This window comes from Podarcis tiliguerta, assembly GCF_965153285.1.
Source record: "Podarcis tiliguerta genome assembly, chromosome: 11".
In the NCBI taxonomy this organism is placed as follows: domain Eukaryota; kingdom Metazoa; phylum Chordata; class Lepidosauria; order Squamata; family Lacertidae; genus Podarcis; species Podarcis tiliguerta.
The window spans coordinates 3,439,207-3,466,305 of record NC_139544.1 but is presented as its reverse complement, the minus strand read 5'-3'; the positions used below and the strand labels follow the sequence as shown (position 1 = coordinate 3,466,305).

The following is a 27,099-nucleotide window of genomic DNA, read 5'->3' as shown; positions in this document are numbered from 1 at the left end:
TTAGTACACCACGAGTAGGGTGGTACAGGACAAGTGCTATGCTGTGTTGCAAACCCTGCCCAGTTTTGGCTCTGGCTCCACCTACCAGCAACATATGACCCCTAACAAACGCTGTCCCCAAGGGAATACAGCCCTCAACCCCACTGAAAATAGCAAGAGCAGGGCCAGCCCAAGACCTGAGGCAAACCCCAAAATGGAGGCCTCCTCCCCACCAGGAAAGACAAGGTGAGTGAAGATCAACATCAGGAACAAGGGAATTAAAGAACTATCAACACTGCAATCTGCTGCCCCTGGGGACCCTGCCGCCTGAGGCGGTTACCGCACCTTACCTCGGGGGTTTAGCTGGCCCTGAGTGAGACACACTTCTAAGCAAGCAAGCATAAGATTGCATTGCAAACAACTTGGTCCCCTGCCAAGTTGCATTTTTAAGTTTTGCCTGGCTGTTGCAACACTACCCTTCTTTCTCTGCTAATGCTGCGCTAAGTACTCAACATTGCAAATGTCCTATTGATGCCAGAAATGGCATGCATTCGAAAATATATACCAACTATCTATCAAGAGCTGTGTGTATATAAGTAAGATTCTAGATGTTATTTGTTCCCATAGCCTATAGCAGAGGAGCCATTTAAATGTAATCACTAATAAAATAGAAACTTCATTTATAACCATCCCAAGACTTTCAACTATAAGGTTACATATAGCATCAAAATAAATTCCTACACATTTCCCCTTCCTTTATTGCACTGTTAAATGTGTTTACGAACACATTGCCCTTCAAAAGAAGTTGAGTAACATTATAAAGGACACCAGTTCAGATACATAGGATGACTTGCACCAGAGCCACAATACAAGATAATGTGGTCCTGTGTGCATATGTATGGCACATATTGGGAGCAGGTAGCTTCTTAGGAACAAGATAAGCAAGACATTTCAACCCAAACAGCTTAAATTAACAACCAAGTGTACTGTGAAGTCAGCATCCAGAGGCGGAGGGGTCAGTATCAGGTTTAAGAGCTCATACACCCAAAATATTAGGTCTGAAAGAGCAAGAAAATGGTAGTGAGATGGTTGTAGAGATGTTATGGTCTGCAGCAGCATTTCCAAACCTAGGCCCTCCAGGCACTTTGGACTACAGCTTCTATCAGCCCCTGCTCACATGGCTGAATGGTTGGCAATGGGAACTGCTGGCTGGTCTGCAGCAAAACTCCTTAAAAACGGCAACTGAGCAAAAGGCACTGGGGGAAACAGATGCAAATGCAGGTTATTTGTAACCAATTCATAATGAGCACAGTTCGTGTGCTCTAAAGAGGAAGGCAGAGCAAGAATCCCCAAAGCAACCAGACGCCTGTGCCTAAGATTGCTTCTGCAAACAGCCTGGCATCCTGGCCACTTGACTGGGGGCAAGAGTCAGCAAAATGTGACCATACCTCCTCTTTGAGAAAGTGAGCTATGTTATAGATAATAGGAATGCTGGTAGGTTTCTAGATCCCATTCTAAACTATAACTGGCTTTCTCCTTTTGTCTTCCATAGAAGATTGCTGATTTTTTTATACCATAGTGGATATAAAAGAGCAGTGCCGAAATATTACTGTTACAGAATTATACATAGTACAGATCAAGTGTTATGGAGCAAGGACACTTGGGAACACCTGAATCTTCAGTGGGGCATTTAAGTCCCCTCTGAATCACATGCACATCTTCAAAGCGACTCCCCAAAGACCTAGGAAAAGATTCCCAGAGGCTTTAGAATGGTATTACTTCTGAGAAGGGCTTCAGGCTGTAGGAAATGCAATCCATACTGGGGAAGACAAGGGCATCAAACCCTGCCTAAGATTCTCACACCAGATCTGAGAAGTGAGCCTATGTAAATCATACCATGCCAACATCTGCCTTGCTGACCTCGCAGAGGTTTTTGAAAAAAGGAAAGAAAATAGAAAATAGGTAACACCAGGAACAATTCTGAATGTCATGTTTTGCATTTCACACTCATGCCATTGAAGAAAACTGTTTTAATTTATATTTAAAGTGTTCAAAAAGTCAGGACTAATATTATTAAGTTACAATATCACTTGCATGAAATATTCCAAGAGTGTATCAAGCAACAAACAGAAGATATTGCATACAATGAAGCATTTATACTAACACAACAAGGCACATTAATATTTCCCTGAGAATATTTTAGGCTTTTGCTGCATCACTTTTGAACAACTACAAAATGTGTTAAGAATACAGCCCACTATTAAAATTTATGCATAAAAATACATATTGTGGTTTCTATGAAGTATGCTAATACAAAGCTGCTGGCAGAGTTTTAAAAAGCTTCATGGATTTTCAACAAAAGCAGGGTTTAATTATTTGGCTCTAGAGATACTTGTGCAAACTGCAAATGTGAACTCTGCAGAAGTTGTGGCTTTGGAATTTCTCAATTTTCTTTGTATTTTTAAGTATAGTCCTGCTAGACAATCCATGTTCTATCCTATGATGCCTGCTCACTCCTGGCCCCTCCCTCCCTCCCTCCCCCCTCCCTTCTAATTGCCATTGCTTCATAATTAGTTGGGGGGGGGATGCCCTTTGTAGCTGCACCAAAAAATTAAGAACACTGTTTAGATCTCTAATAAGATTCTTAAAGGCAGGGGAAGCTTTAGTCCAGTTTAACTGTTATGAAGTGCTAATGTTGAAAACCTGAGCTCTTCGTTTCCAATGACCATACCAAATGTTCTGTTGTTGTCTATTACAACAGAATGCATATGATGGGAATCCTTTGGGAACAGCAGAAAACCAAGACAAAGTATGTAGAACAACATAATCAGCTAGTAAACATCCTACAAGGCTTGTTAAAAAAGACCAGCAAGGCAGCTGGAAGAGAGGCAAAAGGTGCACCGCACACTTAATCTCTAATATTTTTGACATCCTTATCAGAGGGAAAGGGTTTGTACCATGCAGATGGTTGCACTTTAATGGCTGTGCTGATACAGTGCTTTGTCTCTTAAATACTCCTCCAAGCAGTGAACTGCAAAGGGGTCAAAGTCAGTGTCAAACTTGTTGGCAAAGAAGTGGTGTTTTCGTAGCATCCAGTTCAAGTCTCCCACTCCAAAGACACACACAGAGCGGATGTGAATTCCATTACAAGGTGGGTACGGAGCACCCCGGGACACATCCCCCTCAAAGTAATGCCACTTAACAAACCTGGCAAGAGCATTCATGTCAGAGACATCATATTTCTCGCTGGCAGAGACTGCACCTGGGACCTCGGGAATTCGCTGAATAGTAGCCCACAAGTATTCATCAGGACTGTACGTATCTTTGGCCCATTCTATAAAAGTAAGGATTTTGTTGTTCTCTAGGACATATTCAACAAACCTCCGACTAACAACAAAGTAAGCACTGCCAGAGAAAATGGGTGTATTAAGAGGTGGGCGTTGTTTGTCTATTCCCATATTCTTCACTTTGCCATCAACAACTTCATAGTGCTTCTTCCATCGTGTCTCCTTGTTTGAAGGCATTTTCTCGGTTTCCAAACTATTTTCACCCTTGAGAGCTTTTAGTTTCTCTACTATTTCTTGGTTAGTCTTGATAGGAAAATCCATACCACAAAGATTGATCAGGTATTTCCAGCTTGCGCTCCTCCTGTAGAGATCCTTCATGCAGTTGAGGTCTGCTTGCACTCTACTCCACGAAGCATATACTACACTCTCCAACTGGCTGGCAACAAAGACATTGTCAAAACATGAAGCAATCCCCTTCACTGCAGCCAAGAAAGACTCGGGGGACTTCTTATCAACATGAATGCAGTAATAGTTTTGTGGTGCGTAAATCGATCTCAGAAGTCTATCAAACATGTTAATTTTGTGATAAATTACTATTGAATATGCTATGGGAAACTCAGCTTCTTCTTTGCTCAGAGGCTGCATAATATACTTTCGCCTCTTAATGAAGGAGTTGCAGTCTGTTGTCATGTTGATGTAATCATTTGGAGTTAGTTTCAGGCTCTTTTTAAAAGAAACAGTTAAGAGCTCCAACTTCACTTTCTGAATTTCCTCTGGGTCTCCCTGCAATATCTTGGAGCAGTTGATGTTACTATTTGGGTATTCATCAGTTAGCTCCAGACGCCCATGATGTATGTAGCTTGGCTTCTGATGGATTTTGATAAGGGACAAAGTGCCTGCTGTAAAAATCAACACCAGTAGAAACTTGAAGCGTAGGTTATGACAGTGACGAAGTTTCCTTCTCAGCATTTCAGAGTGTGTTTGCAACCTCCCATGCATCTAAGAGACTTTCTTCATACGCATGATCAGGATCCAGCTTCAGAGCCTTCTGTCTGCATTTCTCAGAAGTTCCTAGAATAGTGAAAGTACACATAAATTCTAATGAAAAATTAAATTCTGCATTTTTTATCTGTGTCACAGATAATCTGTGGGATGTTAAAGGTGCAATGCTTATTCACTAGTAGTTCTGTTGTGTCATTGGCATGCCCAGTCTAGGGTTAAGGGTAGCCAACTTGGAGCTGTCCAGATACTATGAGCTGCAAATCCAATCAGCCCCAGCCATCACAGCCAATACACAGGGATAATGGGGGTTGTAGTCCAAAACAACTGAAGGGAATCGTGTTAGCTATCTTTGGCCTAGGTTGTTGTCTCTCTCTCTCTCTATATATGGCCACTTTACACATTATGCTGGGACCTCTCAGGAACATTTGTCATCTCATAGTCCTAATTAATTTATAGGAAAAACTTAAGGTATGCTACATCATCTGTTCTGTTTTATATCTGCTAAAATCATAAACATTTTAGTTACAAAATCATTCTAATTATCAATGGCTGAACAACCTTTGGGCTCCTACTGCAAGTTTACAATCTAAAAATTACAGACAGGAAAAGAGGAAGGTAAGTAAGTAAAAAGGAACAACAACTGATTTGATAAGTTTATTATTACATTTCTGTTCTGCTTTTCCTCCAAGCCACTCAAGGAAGCATATAAAGTTGTGTACAGAGCAAGGCAAACAGGTAGTGAGTGGCTCAAGGTCGCTTTGCTTTACGGTTGAAGGGGGAGCTGAACTTGACTCTTCTTTGTCCTAGTCAGACACTCTAACCATTATTATACCTCTGACCCAGAAAATATCACATGAATGAAGGACAGTAGAAAATAGAAGATTAAGAAGCTGCTTAAATAAAGACAAAGAGGAAGCAAACTTGATATATAGGAACAGACGTCTGAGCACAGGATGCAACAAAAGTGATGGGGGTGGGGAACTTTGACTGGTATTTTAAAGAACAACACACGTGGTGATGTGGGAGAGGGAGGTAAGAAAAGAGAAACCAGTGAAGGCGCAAAACTACAGAAAGTCATGCAACCTGACAATAGTTACTCAGAATCCTAATTCTGTTCAGTCGATTTTGCTCTCTAGTAAGCCTACAAAGGATCAAGACTGAGCCAGGTCATTTTGCTGCTAGAGGCAAAAGAAAGAAAGCCCCCTTCCCTTAGTCATCACCTGAGGCGACTGTGGGGGGGGGGGGCAGTTGAGTGAAAGGAGGCCAAAGAGGAGCAGATGGTGAGGGGTCGCAGGGGAGGAGGCAAAATGCTCCTCAGAGGCCAGATCCGCTGCCTCACCCAGCCTCATGGGTGGGCTGGTCCTGCACTGGGATGGATCTAATGCTGGTCCTGGAACAGACCTGTTGAAATTAATGAATTTAACTAACTTAGGTTCATTCATTTCAATGGGTCTACTCTGAGTAGGACCAGCATTGGTTACAACCCAAAGGACTGCAACCCTAGACACAAAGTAGCTGCAGTAGTTTATATTGGATAGAAGCAGTGAAGAGAAACTAACATAGAATTGTTTAACTGGTATCCTTTCCTTTGATATGTTTCCTTTCCTATCCAACTGCAACAGTTGTTGTGGCCAAAAGTCAATAAGCTGCATGATCACATGTTAAGACTGAATCAAGCAAATGGATAACTCCCATGAGTAAAAGTAGTAGGTCAATGATGGATGTAAGCTGGCACAGAAGACCAAGTCATTTTGTCTAATTAAACATAAATCTGAGATTTCTCATGGAAATAAAATACTAGGATCTTTAGAGACAGGCTGAAATTTTCTGATTTTAAAACACAAAGCAGCTGACAGTGCATTTCTTCAATCTGTAATTACTGGTGTTTTTTTAAGGTATCCTAGCATTACTTTTTTGACACCACAGAATTAACAGTGATTTAAACTGAAAATCTACAAAGAAAGAGAGATAATGAAAGTTTTCTGAAAGCCTTTAACTTAAAAGATGGGTGTTTGGCTAAACATTAATGTTACCTTAAACGAAAGTTTACATTCTTTGGAACCTCTAATAACATTCCTATTGAATCAGTCTGAGAAAAAGATCACTTCTCATCAAGTTCCAGCAGACGTTTATAGCAAATAAACAATCAGCACAGAGAATTGGGTATCATTCATTTTACCATCAACTCATTTATCTATGGTAACATATATTCCATGCACATGTAGGACCAGAAGATCCGAAAGCAGCCCATGAAGTCCCATTTCTGAAGCTAAACAAATGTGGCCAGAGTGCGAATGGAAGAACCTGGCAGAAGCTGCCCTGAGTTCTGAGAAGCAAAGGCAAAAATACAGTATTTCACCACATAATCACCACAGATTTTACACTAAATTTGTGATGCAAAAAAGGGGGCGCAACCATTATATGAGGCCCCCGCCTGCGCCATGTTCCATGCCAGACCTCCGGCAGCTGCTTCTGCCCCAGGGGGGCTGTCTGGCTGTTCAGATTATTGCTCCTCCATCCTTGCCATCTTCATCCCAGACCACAGAGGTGGTGGCAGTGAGCATCTTCTGGTCCCTGAACCCACACCTGCCCTCTCGCTCACGTTCACTGCCCCTTTCGTGGCAGCTGATTTGGAGACTGGGGGAGGGCTTATTCAGAAACCCCGTAAAGAATCCTCCACTCCACAGCTTCAGATACAACCTCCCCCTCCCTTCGCTTTCATGTGAGGGGTCCTTTGTTTCCCACCCCAACCTGCTGTCTGGCCTCTGGAAGATGGTTGATATGCACCTAGAGGTGCCTGAAGGTTCTGCTGGGGGCAGAGGCAGACAAAGGGGTCATGGACAGGTGTTGGAGGTGGTTGCTCATTGGCTGCTTCCCCTTCTTGGGTGGCGTATCCCGGACCACCAACGCAGAACCCTCGTCGTTCTTGTGCTGCTCTTCAGGCAAGGCAGAGCAGTCCCGCAGCAGTTCCTGGCCATTTGCCACAAGCCCAGGGACGGCCTGGGAGCTTATGGCTGAGACGGCGAGGAACGAGGGGAACGGGGTGGCAGCTGGGGGAGGAAAGGAATTTACCATGCGACTCAACCAATTTTTGGACCAAAAAAACAGAGTGTGGCAATTATGTGGTGGTGACAATTATGCAGTGAATTATGGTACAACTTTCAGACTTGGGAAGTATAAGGTTAAATTACAGAAAATGACTAACATGTTGAAGTTTGACCTCTTTTTACACCCCACCGCCCCTTCCTCCTTCTTTCTTCCTGAACAGCAATCAGGGTTCACCTTTGTTTCGCCCCAGCCAACATCCTGAAGAGACCACTGTGTCAATTTTCCAGGCAGAGACCTGTAAATGATGAACAAAGTCCTGGTTAACGGTCTTGGCTGGAGTTAGTGCCATGAAGTCCACACTTCAACTCCCTGCTAGCAAGGTAAAGAGAGATTGATGAAAGACTCAACTGTTGCTACAGCACATAAAAAGCAACCTGGCTATATTAATGCCCCCTCCCACCCTGCTAATTTATACTGACTTCACTACCACATTCTGCATACTTTGGGCTTAATTCTGATGACAAAGATGAAACCCAGAGACGCCAATCTAATGGGCCTTCCTTGTAATCTCCCAGAAATGTCAAGGCACAGACAGGAGTAAGGACCCCAAGGTACATCCTATAAGAAATAAAATGAGTGCCTGCTCATAGAAGAATACTTCATGGGGGAGGGGGAATGTGATTTTTACAGCAGCATGTGAAAGAGCAGGTGGTCTGATGTTTCAAGAAGGCAAGGAAACACCTAGCAAAAGATTTGAGTCACAGGATAGAACATTGTAAGTAAGAAGAAAATTGGAAACTGATCTGCTTACCAAGTGGTGTTCACAGATTTTCCCTGTGGCAAGTGACATGCTCTCCTTGAAATTCTGGATCTCCTAAGTCAAGAACAGGGCGTGCATTCTGCTTCACACATAACTAGAGAATCTGCGAGAGCAGAACTGTAAGTCACATGCTCTTCTGTGGCTTCTGCTGAGCTTTCAGGCCCAGTTTCAGAGCTTACCTCATGAACATGGTGTTATAACTGAAGTAAGACTAATGCCATCTTGAGCCAAACAGTTCCCACTTGGATTTCAGTAATCATACTGAAATGCAAGCTTAAGAGAGGAACAGAAAAATAACAAAGAACAGGAAAAGATATAAAGGAAAATTATAGAAGCATGCCAGGGCATGACATTCTATGAACAGGAAAATGGCATCTGTGGTTAAGCTAGCAGTAAGACCATATCACTGGGTGTCTTGCCTATATATGATGATAAAAGGAGAGTGTAAACAGAGACTGAGGTTCCACCCTCTGATCGCTTTCCTGGTTGCTTGCTGTAACTTTTCCTGCTTGGGCAAGAAATAAAACTTTGCTTTTAGAGAGTTCCCAGGTGCCACTCATCATTGCTCGTGAGTAAAGGACTTGGCTGTGCAATGGACCTTGGCTGGAGTTTCCTCACATCAGTGGTGGCAAGCAGGCAACCAGGGAAAGACCAACAGAACACATGATGATTAGGAGGCTCCCCTGGCACTTTTGTCTTTAGGTGCCAGGAAAAAACATTCCTCTTCTCTCAAGCCTTTGGCTGATTAAAAAAATCTATGGCCTTTTAAACTGTGTGTGAGGAGGGTTATTGTTTTGCTACTATGGTATGTATTTTTGTGTTATATTTTAATTCCTGTGATGAAGAGTTGTATAGAAATGAAGAAGAAGAAGAAGAAGAAGAAGAAGAAGAAGAAGAAGAAGAAGAAGAAGAAGGGAAAAACTGAATGACCATGATTCTGCAAGTCACAGGGCTATGCAGGATAAAAATGGGGTTTCCAAAGACTTTTAAAAGGATTGCGCTGGGTGCTTAAGCACTCCCTAAATGTTGTGTTGCTGCCACAAACTTGTTTGGTCCACTATACAGAAAACCCAGCAGTCTTGGACATTGTCAAATCTTTCATTCATTTTGGGTTCAACAGCAAACTCCAACTCACGTGGCATAGTAAGAGATATACTAAGCCTGCAACATGCTGGACCTGAAAGGCATTTAAATCTGAGCTTGCATTCTAAGTATAACTAAGGGAGAAAACATTGGGTGTGTATGTGTATATCTGCCTACTGACAATAATGCTTTGCCACTGTTGGAGTGGACAATGGCTTTTACATTTTTAAAAAAGAAGTGGCTACTCTTTAACACATAGTGGATCTTGATTTTTCATGTTAAAAGATGCAAAAGAGTTCAGCAATAACAAATCCAGCATCAAGCTTTTTAGTTGGGCTTAGCATGACTGAGCAAAGTACAGGTTCTGTGAGTGAAGACTGAAGCTACAGCATGATTTCTCTGGTCCTGTGCTGCTGCTGCTGCTGCTGCTGCTGCTGCTGCTGCTGCTGCTGCACCACCCAGGGCTGTGTTCTCTTCAACCTGGGGCTCGTGATTTGTCTTACACTGGACAAACCATGGGCTGTAACCATTTGTGGTTTGTCTGCGGGAAACAAACCACGAAGACAAGTTCAGGCATAATGCTAAGTTGGTCACACAGAACATTGATCTAGATAGGCCTTTGGTCTAATCATGTCATCAGCCTAGTAAAATGCCAAAGAGAAGAACAGTAGCAACACAATGGATGTGGAATTTTAAGCACTGTTGAAAGGTTTTGAAGAAAATGACATTAATAAAGAAATGACAGAAAAGCAGGAGAACCACTACATTTCCTCCTAGTAGATTATGGATACCTATAGTTTACATCCCACGTTGTCCTACTCAAATAGGTGATGCAATTGATGTAAAATCCTTCTTGTCCAGTTCTTGATCAATCCTCCCCTCACTATCTCCCCCTCCCTCCCTCCCTCCCGCTTTCCATACTGCTGTCTATCAAACTCCTATTCATGTGCTCTTCCCTCTGGCTGGGTAACCATAAACTTCACTGCAGAATACAAAGTCTGCTAGAAAACTTAGAAATTAGGATATGCTGTGGAAATTAGAAGTGCTGTTTGAGAATCAGATGGGTAGAGGAACTTAGGAAGAGACCAAATCTTCTGTTTGGATGATTGATGGCTTTGTCAATGCAATTACAACAGCAATCTTATAAGTACTATATTGCTATGTTACTTTGAATCAAAATGTAGTGATATAGAGCAAAGTTCAGACTAACATTATCTTCCATATGAAGAAATTATGTGCTTTGAATGAAGCACCATACAACTGATTGATTTGTTTCAGTTACAGTCTTAAATCTGTGGTCTTTATCGCTGGTCATTCTTTATTCCCTGACTTTCTGGGTTGTTAATGAGTGACCCCTGATTAGATAACCACATGGGACCTTCATGGTGAAACTATTCGCCCTCCTCCACATCTTTTTAAAGAGGGACAGATAAGGGGTGTCAAAAAAGAGAAGGTTGTTGAAAACAAAAACCATACTTCTAACATTATTCCCTGCCTATGTGTAAACCATACCTTATACCGGCTAGTTTAATCAGCAATCAGAATGAAGTCACCTGGTATTAATTCAGCTGCAATCAACATAGCCAATGGTCAGAGGTAGTGGGCGTTGCAGTTCAACAACATCTGGACTATATATATTTCCAACCCTGAATTATAGGAACTATCCTGTGTTATTGACCATCATTTTTAACCTATTAATTTGCATAGTTTACAAAAAATGCAGAGCTGTAGTTACAAGAAAAGGGATTTGTCTTTACTCTTGCATAATAGGATCATTTAAGCAACTTAAATATGGATTCCTTAAACCTTATATTCTTATTACATTTTAGAAGGCTTTTCTCACATTAGCCCTATGACCAACTAAATTTAATCTTAGAAAAAGACATTATAGTACTTTAATCCATAGTTAAGTGTCTTTGTAGAAGCGTTTGGGGTGTCGTTTCCTATTTAGTAACATTAGGTTTTTAAAAAGATGAAATAAATATGAGCTAAGCTCTAAAGGAGCCTTTCCATTATCAAAGGTGCCCAGTGCCCCATTTGTATTCACAAAATTTTGCAGTGCTGTGAGAGAAGATCTAGCAACTATTCAGTCTTTCTTAATAAACCAATGCATCCATAGAGCTTAAACGTATATGGAAGGCCTAAACAACATGCTATGTTAATCACAGTTTTAATTTTAAAATCAGAAAGGCAAGCTTCATTTTGAAGGAAAAGAAGCCCCCCAAATGGTACTTTCAGGAGCAAAGAGGCAGTCGGGGGAATTTGGGGGAGGAAATTGGTGCCAAGTGTTCTGATTTTAATCAACACCATACTGGGGGCCAGTGGCTGCTTTACCTTAAAAAGAAAGAGGGTGAATTAAAAACAATTTTAAAAATATTATTAAATTAACATGTGGTTTGACACACACTCTGCCGAAAAAGAGATACAAGTTCAAAATAGAGGGCTCTGTGTAACCGCCCTGAGACCTACAGGTATGAGCGGTATATAAATTCAATAAAATAATATTATCATAATTGTCAGAGCTGGCTCCAGGTCCCAGCTCACAGAGGACCAACGCTAGCCGGTAGTAATGTACAAAGGTCTTTATTGAAGTACAGTTTCCATTTTCAAGCCGGAGCGCCCCAGCTCTACATCTAGGGTTTAGACCGGCGAAGCTCCATCTGAATCTCCGCCCCCTGTGCACCAGTTTAAGATTCTAGCCTTATTCCACCTCTTCCGTCTCTCCTTTCTCCTCTGGGTCCTGCTACCCCCCGGGGTCCCTTCCTTCCTGGATTCCTCTGACGCTGATGCTGACCCCCCTGACTCCTCCCGCTCTTTTCGGCGGGCTTTGGGACCTGGCTCCCTATCCGGGCTGCCAACTGCGCCGCCCTCCTGTACATTTGAACTTGGCGCGCGCGCCCAGCCTTCAACCTTCCTCTCGACCGTTTCCTCGCTCCCCGATGGAGGCGTGGCCAACCCTGACTCATGTCCTCCCGCTGGCAGTGCGCCGCCTGATCCCGATGCCTGGGACTCCTCCCCCCTACTGCACTCTGGTGTGGACGCTGGTACTGATTCCCGACGGCTGCTCTCTGAGTCCCCTCTGGCCCCTTCTTCCTGGGGTGCCCCCCTAGGCACCCCCCTTGCTCTGACCATGGGAGCCCCTTTCTGTGAATCTTCCGATTCGCTGGAAAGACTCAGAGACCTCGGACCGCTGTCATCGCTAACATTTCCTTCGGACTCCTCCCCCTCGCTCTCCATTTCCTCCCTTTCTTGTGCCTCTGCTCCTGAACCCCTGACATCCATCCCCCCCTCGAAGCCCCCCCTTCCCCCCTCCCCTCCTTCAGGTGTGGGTGCTGGGTGCTCCGTCGTTGTGGGGGTGAATGCCGGATACAGTTCGTCCCCCGTGGTCTCGCCGACCTCGATTTCCTCTGCTTCCATCTCTGTGCCGCCATGCTCGAACCCAAGGTCCTCCCCCAACACGTCCATGTCCGTCTCGCCCCCGGTCTCCTCTGGGGACGTTGCCTGCCAAGGACCCCCCAGCAACTTCCTGCGCCACTGCTCCTCTGGTCGATCGTCCCACCAATAAGAACGGTCTGAGGCAGACCCCGAGGGTGATCCCTCCGGGGAATGTGTTTCCAGTGCCGGTTCTTCGTCCGAGGTGAACCCCTGGAACGTGCTGGCTGACAATGTGGGTGTGAAAAGCCAGTCATCGAAATACGCGGCTGGCATGGGCCTGTGTGGGAACAAGGCATGAAACTCTTCCTTGAGAAGAGGCTCGTCCAAGGCATAGTCCGGCACCCAACGGTTGGCGCTGGCCGGGGTACCTTCTCTGGCGAGAAAATATTCTACTCCCTCTTCCCCCCATCTCGAGTCTAAAATCTCTGTGACCTCGTTGATGGGTTCCCCTCTTGGCGACCCCCTCCTTGTGGGCTTCTCCCTGAGCGGGTCTGGTGCCGTGCCCGGCTCCTGAAATCTGTGAGGTGCTTTGTAGGGCGTGAGCACTGATCTATGGAACACTGGGTGCATTCTGGATCCCTCCGGAAGTGTCAACCGGAAGGCCACTGGATTGACCTGTGCCTCGACTTGGTAAGGTCCTAGCTGTTTATGTCCGAGCTTCTTCTTCGCTAACGATCTGGTCGGCACTGCCTGGGCTGCCAACCAAACCCAGTCTCCCACCTGTATGTCTTCCCCAACCCTTCTGTGCTTGTCAGCCTGCAGTTTGTATGCGTGCTTTGCTAGTTCTAACTGCCTCCGAAGCTGTTCGTGAACCTCCTGCAACTCTGACGCTAAGGCTTCCGCTGCCTGTGGCTCCCCCTCCCCCAGTCTCTCTAATCCCGGGAAGGTTCTGGGATGCCTCCCGTTGTTGGCGAAGAACGGTGTCACCCCCGTGGACACGTGCTTCATGTTGTTGTAGGCGAATTCCACGAGCGGCAGGTAGTCCACCCATGTTGCCGGCTGCTGATTTGCGTAGCATCTCAGGTACTGCTGCATGATGGCGTTGACTCGCTCCGCTTGTCCGTTGGTCTGCGGGTGTCTTGCCGACGCTAGGTTGATCTTGACGTTCAGGAAACCCATCAGCTTCTGCCAGAAGTTCGAGATGAACTGTTGCCCCCGGTCGGACAGGATAGACCGTGGCAGACCGTGAACCCTGAACACGTGGTCTATGAACAGTTTGGCGGTCTGTTCCGCCGTGGCCACCTTCGCGCACGGAATGAAGTGGGCCATTTTGGTGAACATGTCCACCACTACTAGCACTGCCGTCTTGCCCCTCGAGCTGGGTAAGTCCGTGACAAAGTCCAGGGCCACCCTCTCCCACGGTTCGAGCGGTGTCTGCAGCGGTTCGAGCAGTCCCGCCGGCGGTTTGTGCACTGACTTGGCCCTTTGGCAGGTGTTGCACCTCGAGACGTAATCCACGACTTCCCCCCGCATCTTGGGCCACCAAAAATCTCTGGCTACTAATTCTACCGTCTTCTCTTTGCCAAAGTGCCCGGCTGTGGGTGCGTCGTGCAACTGCTGCAGTACTTTCGCGCGGAGGTCGTCTCCCGGTACGTAGAGGGCCCCTCTGCGGATGAGCAATCCGTCGCGTATCTGGAACTCGTCGTTCTTCGCCGTGCCCCTGTGCACCTCCTCCATCTTGGCTCGTGCGAAGGGGTCCTCCTGCAGCGCCCGACGTACAGCATCCAGGTCCACGGTTGCTGAAGCGCACGCCCACGCTTTCGGTGCGAAAATGTGCTTGGCCGCTGCTGGTGCCGCCTCTTCGAGGTATTGCGGCTTTCTGGACAGTGCATCCGCCATGATGTTGTTGTCGCCTGGGATGTACTCTATCCTGAAGTCGAAATCCGCAAAGAACTCCGCCCATCGTATGTGCCTCTGGTTCAGGAACCTCGCCGTGCGCCAGTACTCCAGGTTCTTATGGTCCGTGCGGACCTGCACTGTGTGTTTGGCTCCGATGAGGAAGTGCCGCCACGCCTTGAATGCTGCATGAATGGCCAGCAACTCCCTGTCCCAGATGGTGTAGTTCTGCTCTGACTTGCTGAGCTTCCTGGAGTAGAAGGCACACGGCCTCCAGTCCCCATGCGGGTCTTTCTGCAACAGCACTGCTCCCACGGCTCTGTCTGAGGCGTCCGTTTCAACCCTCATCGGTCTGCTGGGATTCACATGCAGTAGCTGCTCTTCGGACGAGAAGAGACGCTTGAGTTTTTGAAAGGACTGCTCCGCTTGCTCCGTCCAGATGAACTTCTTCTTCTTGGAGCTGAGCGTGTCGGTAATGGCCGCCGTCTGCATCGCGAACCCCTTGATGAACTTGCGGTAAAAGTTGGCGAAACCGACAAACCGCTGGACCTCCTTCCGATTGCGCGGGCTCTTCCAGTCCAACACTGCGCGAACCTTGGCGCTGTCCATGGCGAGCCCCTTGTCCGACAACTTGTAGCCCAGGAAATCTACCTCCTTCATGTCGAACTGGCACTTCTCCAGCTTGGCGTACAACCTATGCTCCTGCAGTCTCTGCAGAACTTCCTTGACGTCTCCCTCGTGGGTCTCCTCTGATTCTGAGAATATCAGGATGTCGTCCAGGAAGCAGACGCATTTCTTGTAGAGGAGACCCGCCAGTACGTGATGCATGAAGGCTTGAAAACAGTGGGAGCCATTTTGTAATCCAAAGGGCATAACTCTGTATTCATAGGTGCCCAGGGGCGTGAACATGGCAGTCTTCCACTCGTCGCCCTCCCGTATGCGAATCAGGTTGTACGCCCCTCGCAGATCCAACTTTGTGAAAACGCGTCCTTTCCTCACCGTTGCGAGCAGGTCGTCTATTTTGGGCATGGGAAAGGCCGTGGGCTTGGTTTTGGAATTCAAAATTCTATAGTCTACCACAAGCCTTTTTTGGGGCGTGTCCTTCTTCTTCACAAAGAATACAGGACTGCCCCCCACTGCCTTCGACTCCTGGATGAAACCGCGCTTCAAGTTGAGGTCTATGAACTCCCTGAGTTCCTGCAGCTCGTCTTCAGACATGGAATACAGTTTCCCGGTTGGCAGCGTCGCCCCTGGCAGGAGGTCAATCTTGCAGTCATAGGGCCTGTGGGGAGGCAGCTTGTCCGCTTCTTTCTCGCAGAAAACCTCCAAAAACGCTGCGTACTTGAGTGGCACTGCTTGCAGCGTGCCTAATTGTAGCTGCGGGTCATCCTCTTCCCCTTCCGGGCTAGGCAGAATGCAATGTTCCGCACAATAGGATGAGCCGAAGGTCAGTTGGCGCTGGTACCACGCCAATGCTGGGCTGTGCCTGTGCAGCCAACTCATGCCCAATACTACAGGCGTGTCCGACAGTTGGGTGACATTAAAGCTGATGACTTCTCGGTGATTCCCAATTTGCATTACCATCGGAGGCGTTTGCTGCACCACCTGCCCCCCCAGCAATTCCCTGCCATCCACCGTGACAACCTTCAGAGGCAGCGTGGCTGGCAGTAGTGCTATGTTGTGCTGTTGAATGAAATCCAGTCCTATGAAGTCTGCGTTGCTGCCAGAGTCAATGGTAATCGGTACTTCCATAGTGAGTCCATTGGGTAGTTGGAGCGATGCTGTGAGCTGCACCACTGGTTTGGGCGGGAGGGGGGTCTGTGGGCTGCAAAATTTCTGGGGATTGCTTCACTGACTTGTCTGGCTGGACCCCAGTGCCTCTTCCTCCAGCCAGACTCTGTCGTTTCCCTGCTGTGGTTCTCTCTGCTGAGTTGCGTCTGTTACTGTTGCTGAGGCTGCAGTGTGCTTGTGGAGCCTCTGGGGACACTCTTTCGCCATGTGCTGAGCACTGTCGCAGATGTAGCACTTCCTGTTCCCTCTAGGAGGCTTCGCTTTGACTGCTCCCGGTGTTAGGGCTCTGGTAGCTGACTGAGCCCTGGCGCCTCCAATCTCCATCGGTTCCTCTCCCCCTCCCTGCGGAGGTGTGGATTGCGCACGCGCTGCATCCTTGGGAAAGAGGGGAGGTGCTCTCGCTGGCGTACGTCCCCAACGTCCTTCTTCTCTGTTCCATGGACGTTCTTCCAGACGCACCCCAATCTCCAGCGCCCGCTGGACCACCTGCTGAGTGCTCTTTAGCCTCTCCCCCCTTGCAATCTCATCTTTCACATTTGCATTCAAGCCTTCCCAAAAAAGGTCTCTGACTGGAGCAGAATCCTTCTCCCATCCCAGCGCATGGACCAATCCAAAAAAGCGTGAATGGTACTGCCTCACATTGGCTCTACCTTGTTTGAGCCCATGTATGTCTTTTCTGGCGATATCGATGTCTATCTTTGATAAAAAACACGAATTCATCGCTTTAATGAAAGCATTCGCATTTTGGAGCGCCGGATCCTTATCTCTCCACAGATTGCGCAGCCACGCTTTAGCTTCCCCATGCAAATGGGACAAGATAAACCCCACCTTCTCTTGCTCATCTCTAAAGTCTTTATCCAGCAGTTCCAGCGCAAACAGCAGGTCTGCTCGGAAGTTAGGGTACTGCTGTAAATTCCCATCGAAATGAGATACAAGGCTGCCTCCTCTTCTCCCCAGCCCAATCCCCTCTGATTTGGGTCCCGGTTGCCCCTGCTTAGCAAGCACTTCCAACCTGGCTTGGAGATCCCTGCAGGCGGCAGCCGCTTCCTCCTCCCTCTTCCTGGATGCAAGTACCTCCGCGTTGAGTTGTGTCACTGCATTTTGCAGGTCTGCTAGTTGCTGTTCTGTAGTCATCTTGCCTGACTTTTGTGAGCTCGCGAAGCACCAATCCTCTTCCCTCGCTGCGTCCACTCACGTTACGAGGTTCTTGGTGCAAAACTTTTCTGTGAGATGGAGCTTACTGTCAGAGCTGGCTCCAGGTCCCAGCTCACAGAGGACCAACGCTAGCCGGTAGTAATGTACAAAGGTCTTTATTGAAGTACAGTTTCCATTTTCAAGCCGGAGCGCCCCAGCTCTACGTCTAGGGTTTAGACCGGCGAAGCTCCATCTGAATCTCCGCCCCCTGTGCACCAGTTTAAGATTCTAGCCTTACTCCACCTCTTCCGTCTCTCCTTTCTCCTCTGGGTCCTGCTACCCCCTGGGGTCCCTTCCTTCCTGGATTCCTCTGACGCTGATGCTGACCCCCCTGACTCCTCCCGCTCTTTTCGGCGGGCTTTGGGACCTGGCTCCCTATCCGGGCTGCCAACTGCGCCGCCCTCCTGTACATTTGAACTTGGCGCGCGCGCCCAGCCTTCAACCTTCCTCTCGACCGTTTCCTCGCTCCCCGATGGAGGCGTGGCCAACCCTGACTCATGTCCTCCCGCTGGCAGTGCGCCGCCTGATCCCGATGCCTGGGACTCCTCCCCCCTACTGCACTCTGGTGTGGACGCTGGTACTGATTCCCGACGGCTGCTCTCTGAGTCCCCTCTGGCCCCTTCTTCCTGGGGTGCCCCCCTAGGCACCCCCCTTGCTCTGACCATGGGAGCCCCTTTCTGTGAATCTTCCGATTCGCTGGAAAGACTCAGAGACCTCGGACCGCTGTCATCGCTAACATTTCCTTCGGACTCCTCCCCCTCGCTCTCCATTTCCTCCCTTTCTTGTGCCTCTGCTCCTGAACCCCTGACAATAATAATAGGTGAAGTTCACTTTTATACATGATATTCGATACATAACTTTTCACTTTAACTTCCACAATAGTCAAGCTTATACAGAAGGAACCTTTTAAGAAATGCAATAGGAGAACCAGTATGGTATATCTGGGGCCAGGGATATCTTTGACCAAATCCCTGTTAAAGCACAAAGTGCACTGGGTGACAATGAATTGTTGTTGTTGTTGTTTAGTCATGTCTGACTCTTCGTGACCCCCTGGACCAGAGCACGCCAGGCACTCCTGTCTTCCACTGCCTCCCGCAGTTTGGTCAAACTCATGCTGGTAGCTTTGAGAACACTGTCCCACCATCTCGTCCTCTCTTGTCCCCTTCTCCTTGTGCCCTCCATCTTTCCCAATATCAGGGTCTTTTCCAGGGAGTCTTCTCTTTTCATGAGGTGACAATGAATGAATAATGAATGACAATGAATACTAAGACATAAAACAAAGTTTTTTAAAAATGGGACTGGGATTGCTTGGGAAAGCATGGAAAGCATTCAAACAGGTATATATTGTGAAGGGAACAAAACACGAGCTGGACTGATGTGATCAAACTCATTGTCAGAATGTACAAAGTTCTTACTTCACCACCAACCCACCCAAGCAGTGCCATTGGAGTGTTGGGTGGGTGAAATTCTAGACCTGCAGCTTTCAATATGCAAAGTCCAGCTTCCCTCCCGGTCATTCTTGTTATATGGTGTCCTAAGTAATAGTTGCAACAGTTTGGAGATAGTTTCACAGAAAGTCAGTTTCCCAGAAAGCCAGATGAGCCACAAGTAACAAGATGAAAGGAGAAGAAAATGAGTCAAAACTTGAAGAAACAGAATCAAGAGTAGCCAGAAAAAGATAAAGACAGTGACGGAAGCAGAAAGGAATAAAAGGAAACTGGATCATGAGTCTGGAAGGTCCTGAAAGAAATTATTCCTAATGACCAGAAACTGTGAAGTACATGAGGTCGGAACAATATAAAAAATATGCAATCTGCATGTGAGAAGAAAATCTATACATGTAAATTCTCTATGCAGGCGGGGGGGGGGAGGGAATCATCCAGCCAGCAACAGCAAACTCAGGATCTCCCACCCATCAGGTGAGTAGAAGCATGCCAGAGCAGAAAGTGGGTCCCAAGACCAGAATTCTAGTCTCTGTGTGTAGGTGGGTGGGTATATTATGGTCTCCAAAAAAGAGGAATAGATAAAAATATTCCCTTTCTGAATTCAAGGAGAAAAGACCAAGGGTGAAAAGAAGTGCAAAACATGTTCTCTTTTACGAACAAGGAGAAAAATGACACCGACCAGAAAAGAAAAAAAGAATAAACAGGATGTAGTAAAGACAGAGGAAAACATTCATAGAATCATAGAACTGTAGAGTTGGAAGGGACCCCTAGGGTCATCTAGTCCAACCCCCTGCACCAGGAGACATGACAAAAGATACTTACACATTCCAATGTCATTTATGCACATATCACGGAAGAGAAAGATGAGTAGCTCTTAAAACAGCTAGTTATCATATTTGAGAACTGATGTTGCCTTGGCAGCCTATTAAAAAACAACTATAGTACCCACCATTAAATTTGAGGATGAAATATGCACTCACATAATTTTATGTCTAGGAACATTAGAACAAACCAGTTTGAGAGTACACCTTGTGGAAGAAAAAGGAAATTGCCACTAATCAACATGGTTTAACAAATTATTATTACAGACAGCAGAGACATTCTTGGTAAGGAATTGGTTCCAGCTAATTAAGGTAATGCAATTAATTTTGTTGTACTTTTAAGGTAGACCCGGTACAAGTTGTTGCTGCTGCTGAAGTGAAATGTGGATTAGACAGCGCTACTATAAAACATATAAGCAGCTGCCTAAAAGACTGCATGCCAAAGGTATTAGGAATGGAAAGACAGTGAATAATGCTGGTCAGTGTTTTCATTAAGTGCTGCTGATAACACACTTTTAACATGAAACAGAAAGAGGGACTCAAGAGATAAGTCTCTGAATTCTTAAAGACTGAAGAGCTAGCAGTGACTGAAAGAGAGTTAAATTCTTTAGGCTACAATCCCAGCCTCACTCTTTGATATAGCAGAACTTATTTGTGAATAGACACGACTAGGATTGCACTATCAGTGTAGAGTGCAATCCCTAGAGTAGCCATGCAGGATAGTCTGGCATCCTCATATTGCACATGGCCAAGGGCTTATACAGGCAGCAACAATTTTAGGTACATCTAGTTGATGCGCGATTACCAACATGCGGGTCCTTTTGGACCTGGAAAGGGGCAGAACAGAACGGGGTGGGTGGGGGGTGGCCTGCTTATATATGTTCTGCTGACATGTGTAGGGGCCAGAAGCAGAATCCCTGTGCAAAATGATACCTGTAGTAGCTTGACTTAACAGTGACTTGCCCTTGACTCCTCAGTTTTGTTTATGGCTGAGCCAATATTTGAGCAATATTATTCCCAGATCATGCTTTTAATATGCTTCAATATCGCTAGTAACAAACTAGCAGGAAACTTCCTTATATCTAATTTAGTATTGTTTACACTGAAAGCAGCTCTTTAGGGTTTCAGACAGGGTCTTGGTCATTCCTGAAGACTGAGCCTGTAATCTTCTGCATGCAAAGCACATGATCTGCCACCAAACTGGCAATTCTTGAAATATTGAGGATTGCAAGAGAAAACTAAAATCCTGTTACTATATGGTAAAAAAGGGAGGAAATACAAAGATAGGTTTTACTGACAGAATGATGACTTATACATAACAGCATTGTAAGACTGCACTGATTATGACCTTACACAGCATAGCATGCACTGTAACTGTGATTTAAGTGGTTACTCACAGCATTATGGGATCATTTCCTTTGCCATCTTCCGTTAGTATACTTAACAATATTTGTATATAGAATCCATAAGGGTGAGGGAAATTATAGGGGTCCTTCTCAGCTGGGAGGTAGGGCACCATAAAATGATGAAAAGACATCACTGACGGCATCCACGCAGGAGAGGCAGATTTAGGGGAGTGCAACTGGTTCAGTCATACTGGATGCAGAGCCTTGGCGCCACCACCAGGGATGCCACAATTATGATTTAGAATGGAGTGTGACAGGTGGGGGGGGCGCTGAATTTTGGTGCTGTACAGGGCACCGCTGAAATTTGAGACCCCAAGATCCACCTTTGCACACAGAGACAGATCAAGGCCATGATGGTGCCTGGGATATGGCCATAGTAATAGAAATCTACACAGATAACATTTTGTCATAATTAATACTGTGGCTCTTTGAATTCCAAAATGAATTCAGAAGGGACAATTATGCACTGTTCCTTCAAGCTGGTGGGCATTCGCTTACGAACTTTCCACAACTAAAAGATGTCCTGGTTATTATTAGTATTCATTCTTCCACAAACTAAAAGAGATAATTTCCAAAGAATGATGGCTACTAATAGCTCATTCTCTTTTGGCCTGGGCCAGTCAGGATCACATAAAGAAGGACAGCTTCTGCAAGATACCACACCATTGTTCTAAAAAGAATGTGACTGGAAGTGCCAAAGAAAAGTTCTTACAATGGGGAAAAGCTCCAGGGAACTCTTGCAAACATTGCTCTTGCTTGAGACAAGTAAGATTATACAGACTTGAAGTTTATGAATGCAGCGGAGAACAGTCATATAATAAAACAGCACGACAATATAACCTCCTTTAACAGGCGGTGTTTCAGAAGGGTATTTGTTCATCGTGAAAAACTGGGTGGGACCAGACAGCAATGATAAACTATGCAGCACTGTTACTGATCATCCCTTTGTGATTTTGCACAATATTTGTATTCATAGAATTCTTCCCTGTGGGGGACTTCCATTAAGCCCTATCGCTGTTCAGTCTCCCTTCTTGCCTATGGGGCTTGCTTAACACCCTGACATGAGCTCCACTGAAACAGATGGTGGCTGTGTAGTAGGAATGAGATGACAATCAAGGCTTCCACTGACACCACCTTATTAAAGTTCCTGAAAAGAAACCCAAGCTTACCCTGACCATCCCGCGATGGCAGGATAATTACTTCTTACAAATTAAAAAGGAAGAGAAGAGAATAAGAGAATTTTAGCAAAAAGGATAAACCAGCCAAGAGCTACCCAAAACAGAAAAGGCCTTTGTGCCTCGGCACAACAGCTTCTATGTTCTTGGCGAGCCTGAAATCTGTTACCTCCAGCCTTATTTAGAAGACCTGTTTGGAACAGCACAGATTCCAAATGGGCCACTCACACCCCTGTTTAAAAGCCACCAACCCCTCCTCTTTCCTTTAAACAGATATCCTTTTCAGAACACCCTAGAAAAAGAGGTCTGAGGCCAGATCAATCCTGAATTGCCTGCTCATGGCTGCTCATCATAAATAACCACAGATAGTCAATGGGTATAGCTAGGTATCTGCTGTCCTTGAGCACCAGGGATGCTATTTAAGACTGGGGGCTTCAGCTGATGGGAAGTAAGGAAACAGTACAAGTAAATTAATAACTTTTAAAGCATGTTTGTTTACAGACATGCACATTTCAAGTTAGCACACAACTTTCTCACAAGGTAGTGAAGTAGTCAGTCCTCAAGAAAGTCTCAAGAAAACTTAAACAGAGAACTTCCACCACTTTTGTACTCTGAAGGTTTGCACAGTATTTTTAATAGGCTGGAAATGTGTCAACCTCTTTGTCCAAGAGTGCTGTATTACAGATCAAACAGAATCATTCAGCAGCTGCAGCTGCATTTTTATAACAACTCCTCCTGAAACACCTATGTGAAGGTATGTTTTAAAAAAGAACGAACACATATTCAACATGTTTCAGGACCTGCCGGATAGCTTTTAACTACACTCATGCAGCTTAAATTACTTTCAATCATATTTGCATTTAAATTAAGTAATCAGCCCTGATGAAAGCTGTCAGATCATCAGTAATAAGGGCAAGGGCATCATTTATGGTGTACAATTATACCTACCTTTGTTCTACCAGTTACATATTGAGTGGCGATTGTTCTAAATAATGGGTTAGTGTATCCACAGTCCCAAATCCTTCTGGCTAATTTAAAACAAAAACATCATGGCTATCTGACCAATGCTGATTACACTGCTCTAAATTTAGGCCCCCTCCCCATTTTATTCTACATACCAGTAGCAAAAAGAAGTGTGTGGAGCAAGTGATGCAACTCTACCTTTTGTACAGGAGGCTATATTCCAGGCATGTGCAGGTGGAAAGTTTCTACATGCGCGTACACACCCCAAAAAAACCCCACATTATCTCTCCAGGTTTCATCCAGATAACATCACAGTTCAAGGTGACATTCCAGCTCTGAAAGAGTCCTTGAAAAGGTCACACAGCGGGGCCAGTGAAGCGTGAGGTCTGAGGAGGCAGGGGCAGGAGAAAGTCCAGAGGGCCGGACAGAGGTGGGTGGATGGAGTATATTTGGTCCCTGGGCCTAAGATTGCCCACCCCTGCCCCACAGCATTCTACACAGGGCAAACAAAGCAGATGCCAGGCAAAGAACAAAACAAATCCAAACCTGACATAGGCTTAGATCAGGGGTCAGCAAACTTTTTCAGCAGGGGGCCATTGTCCCTCAGACCTTGTGGGGGGCCAGGCTATATTTTTTTTGGGGGGGGAGAACAAATTCCTATGCCCCACAAATAACCCAGAGATGCATTTTAAATAAAATCACACATTCTACTCATGTAAAAACACCAGGCAGGCCCCACAAATAACCCAGAGGGGCATTTTAAATAAAAGGGCACATTCTACTCACGTAAAAACACCTGATTCCCGGACCGTCTGCGGGCTGGATTTAGAAGGCGATTGGCCGGGATTTGGCCCCGGGCTTAGTTTGCCTACCCATGGCTTAGAACCATATTCAGAGGCCTGAGGGGAAACATTTCAACCTCCCAGTACACTGGTTTTAAGAGGCTGTTTTTCATGCAAATAACCTCAAAAGAGAGATTTTCCAGCATTGAAAGACAAAATTATGGTATCACCTTTGGTGTGAATAGTTCTCATTAACATGTGTTAATTAGCTGACCAAGGTAAAGGCATCAATACTGCTGTGTGAAAGCTCACTGGTCTTATTTTACATATATTTAAATTTTAATGTTAATTGTCAGTTTACTTTTTTACACTGTAATTTCATCAGACCTCACAATATGAGGATGTTAGACCTACAACCATGTGCATATTCTTGCTGACTTCAGACAATACATACACCATGCATCTCACAAAGTGGCCCCTAGTCCATGAAAGTTGATGTTATAATAAACCTGTTAGGCAGCAATCCTAACCCTACATACCTGAGTGCAGGTCCCACTGAATTCAACAGGACTTAATTGGCTAGGGTTGCACTGTGAGTTGCTAAAGCTGACTGCCTTGTTGATACCTCTCCAGAAATCATTCAGCAATGTAGGGCCTGAACTGAAATTATGCCGGCAGGAACATCAAACAACCCATATATATACTCAAGCAAAACAATTACAATATTTGGGAGGGGGAAAGACATCCTGCTGTTAAATCAGAAATCCATTTTTGAAACTTTTCTCTTTCAAAGGAGCCACTTGCCTCCCCGTGTTCCTTTGCCGGCTGATAACGACTCTAGTTCTAAGATATACTGGCAAGGAGTTAACGCTTATCAAAGCCTCCGAGCCATTTCCGAGCACACCATTTGCACCCAGTTCCCTTTTCTTTTTAGCAGGAATTCCTCCATGAAAGCGGCTTCCCCTCCGCCCGCTTCAAGCCCAAAGACAGAAGCGAAGCTTGTCTGGAACGCACCGTCTTACCTGTATAACCTTTCCACTGATAATCATGAACGTATGGAAGAGCTTTTTAGAACTGAATGCCTGAATCAGATCCCTCCCCCCCGAACAAGTGAAGCTCGGGTGCAGCAAGCAAGCAGATGCAAAAGAGCTGAGGATCGCACCTCCCTCGCCCGCCTAGCGCAACCCGCTGCGCGCCCACCTTGTTCCGCGCGGCTCATTCCCTGGCGGCGCCTGGAGGATCGCAGCGGCGAGAAGAGAAGGCGCACGTTTAAGTCCGATTCGTTTCCTTTCTGTGCGGAGGCGGAAGCGCGAGCTGCCCCGCGAGGAGAACGCGAGTTGCGCGGCAAAGGTAGCAAGCCCTCCCCGAAGTCATCCTCGGGAGACGCCAGCCCACAGCCAGGAGGGCGAGGCGCCCGGTTCCCCGCCGCACCTCGCTCTCGCTTCTGGCCTCGGAGGCGCCTCCCCTCCGCCCCCAGCTTCCCCCTCGCCGGCCCTGAAAGCCCCTCCCCGCCCCGGAGCCCAGAGAGCTGCCTTGCGCGCGCTCCTGGCCGCGGAACCCTCCAGGCGCGCCGCCGCTCCCGCCCAGCTACCTGCCGCCGCAGGGAGCCCCGCGCGTGGCCGCCTTGCGCCGAAGCGGGGCGGCAATCCTGCGCGCACTTACCGACTGAGCGCCTCCGAGGGGGCAGCATTTGCTCTTACTTCTATCGCGGCTGACAACACGGTCGTAGTAACACGGAAATACCGTTAGAACGAAGCATTAAACGACGACACCCGAAATAAAACAGCAACAATAGATTCCGCCAGCTGTGCATTAAATCGCAAGTGCCTGCTGGACAAATGGAGCGGCTTTTACCTTGTGCTTCAAAGTGGCCATTGCAGGGGGAGAGCAATCTGGAGGCTCCTTCCCCCTGTGCTGTGCCTTGTGTTGCCACCTGGCTAGCAAAAGCTAATGTTGGGGCAACAAGAAGGGCATCTCTGGTTGATCTTAGTAGTTAGGTGGGCAGTGGTGGTTGGTGCCCATTGGGCAGGCAGTTGGAAGCACAGCCAAGGACAGGCAGAGCCGCCCACTGACTGGTTGTAAGAAGGCTGGCAGGTAGAGGCTGGCTAAGGTTGTTGGGGTGGTGCCCCTTTCATCCTAACAGTATTGCCCCACCTTCAGCCTCTGCTGAAGGTGGGGCAATACTGGAAAAGGTGCTCCTTCAGCTACCTGGGCTCAAAGTCATTAGGGGCACAATAGGACCAATACTTTGAATCGGGACCAGTAGTTCACAGACAACCATTGCAGAGATGTGATGAGCAGAGTAATATGATCTCCTCTCTCCACTCCAGATACCAGCCAAGCATCAGTATTCTGCAGCAGCTGCAGCTTCCGGACAGTCTTCAAGGGTAGCTCTACATACGATATGTTGCAGTAATCTAAACAGGAGGTTATTAGTGCTTGAGTAACTGAGGGACGTGGGTGGCGCTGTGGGTTAAACCACTGAGCCTAGGACTTGCCGATCAGAAGGTCAGCGGTTCGAATCCCGCGATGGAGTGAGCTCCCGTTGCTCGGTCCCAACTCCTGCCAATCTAGCAGTTTGAAAGCACGTCAAAGTGCAAGTAGATAAATAGGTACTGCTCCAGCGGGAAGGTAAACGGCATTTCCGTGCGCTGCTCTGGTTCGCCAGAAGCGGCTTAGTCATGCTGGCCACATGACCCGGAAGCTGTACGCCGACTCCCTCGGCCAATAAAGCAAGATGAGCGCCACAACCCCAGAGTCGGTCACGACTGGACCTAATGGTCAGGGGTCGCTTTACCTACCGTGAAGCTGCCCCAGTCCAGGAACAACTAGCTGGTGAACCAGCAGGAGGCAGGCAAAGGTAATTCTTGCCACTAAGACACTTGGGCCCCCAGCAACAGAATCAAGAAGTAGAGGCAGATTTAGGAAAGCACAACTGGTTCTCCTGCACTGGGCCCAGAGGGCACCCCAGGGGGTGGCACAACAATGAGTTGGAACAGAAGACAAGAGGCAGGGGTTGCCTAATTTTGGCG

The 27,099-nt window shown here is 46.7% G+C and overlaps 1 protein-coding gene across 4 annotated transcripts; it reads right to left on the bottom strand.

The window, feature by feature from the left end:
- Window positions 1-1,994: 1,994 nt before the first annotated feature.
- GCNT1 (glucosaminyl (N-acetyl) transferase 1) lies at window positions 1,995-25,738 on the bottom strand. Of its 4 annotated transcripts, none has more exons than XM_083403488.1 (3): window positions 25,268-25,733; window positions 7,551-7,611; window positions 1,995-4,337 (listed from the first exon to the last, which is right to left on the bottom strand). In XM_083403488.1, exon 3 carries the CDS (start codon window positions 4,263-4,265, stop codon window positions 2,955-2,957), a length of 1,311 nt encoding a protein of 436 aa, XP_083259614.1. In that variant the 5' UTR covers window positions 4,266-4,337; window positions 7,551-7,611; window positions 25,268-25,733; the 3' UTR covers window positions 1,995-2,954. The 4 variants fall into 4 exon arrangements, with proteins under 4 accessions (XP_083259614.1, XP_083259615.1, XP_083259616.1 ...); XM_083403489.1 differs by having other exon boundaries at window positions 7,474-7,611; window positions 25,268-25,510; XM_083403490.1 differs by lacking the exon at window positions 7,551-7,611 and having other exon boundaries at window positions 25,268-25,738.
- Between the last annotated feature and the right edge of the window lie 1,361 nt (window positions 25,739-27,099).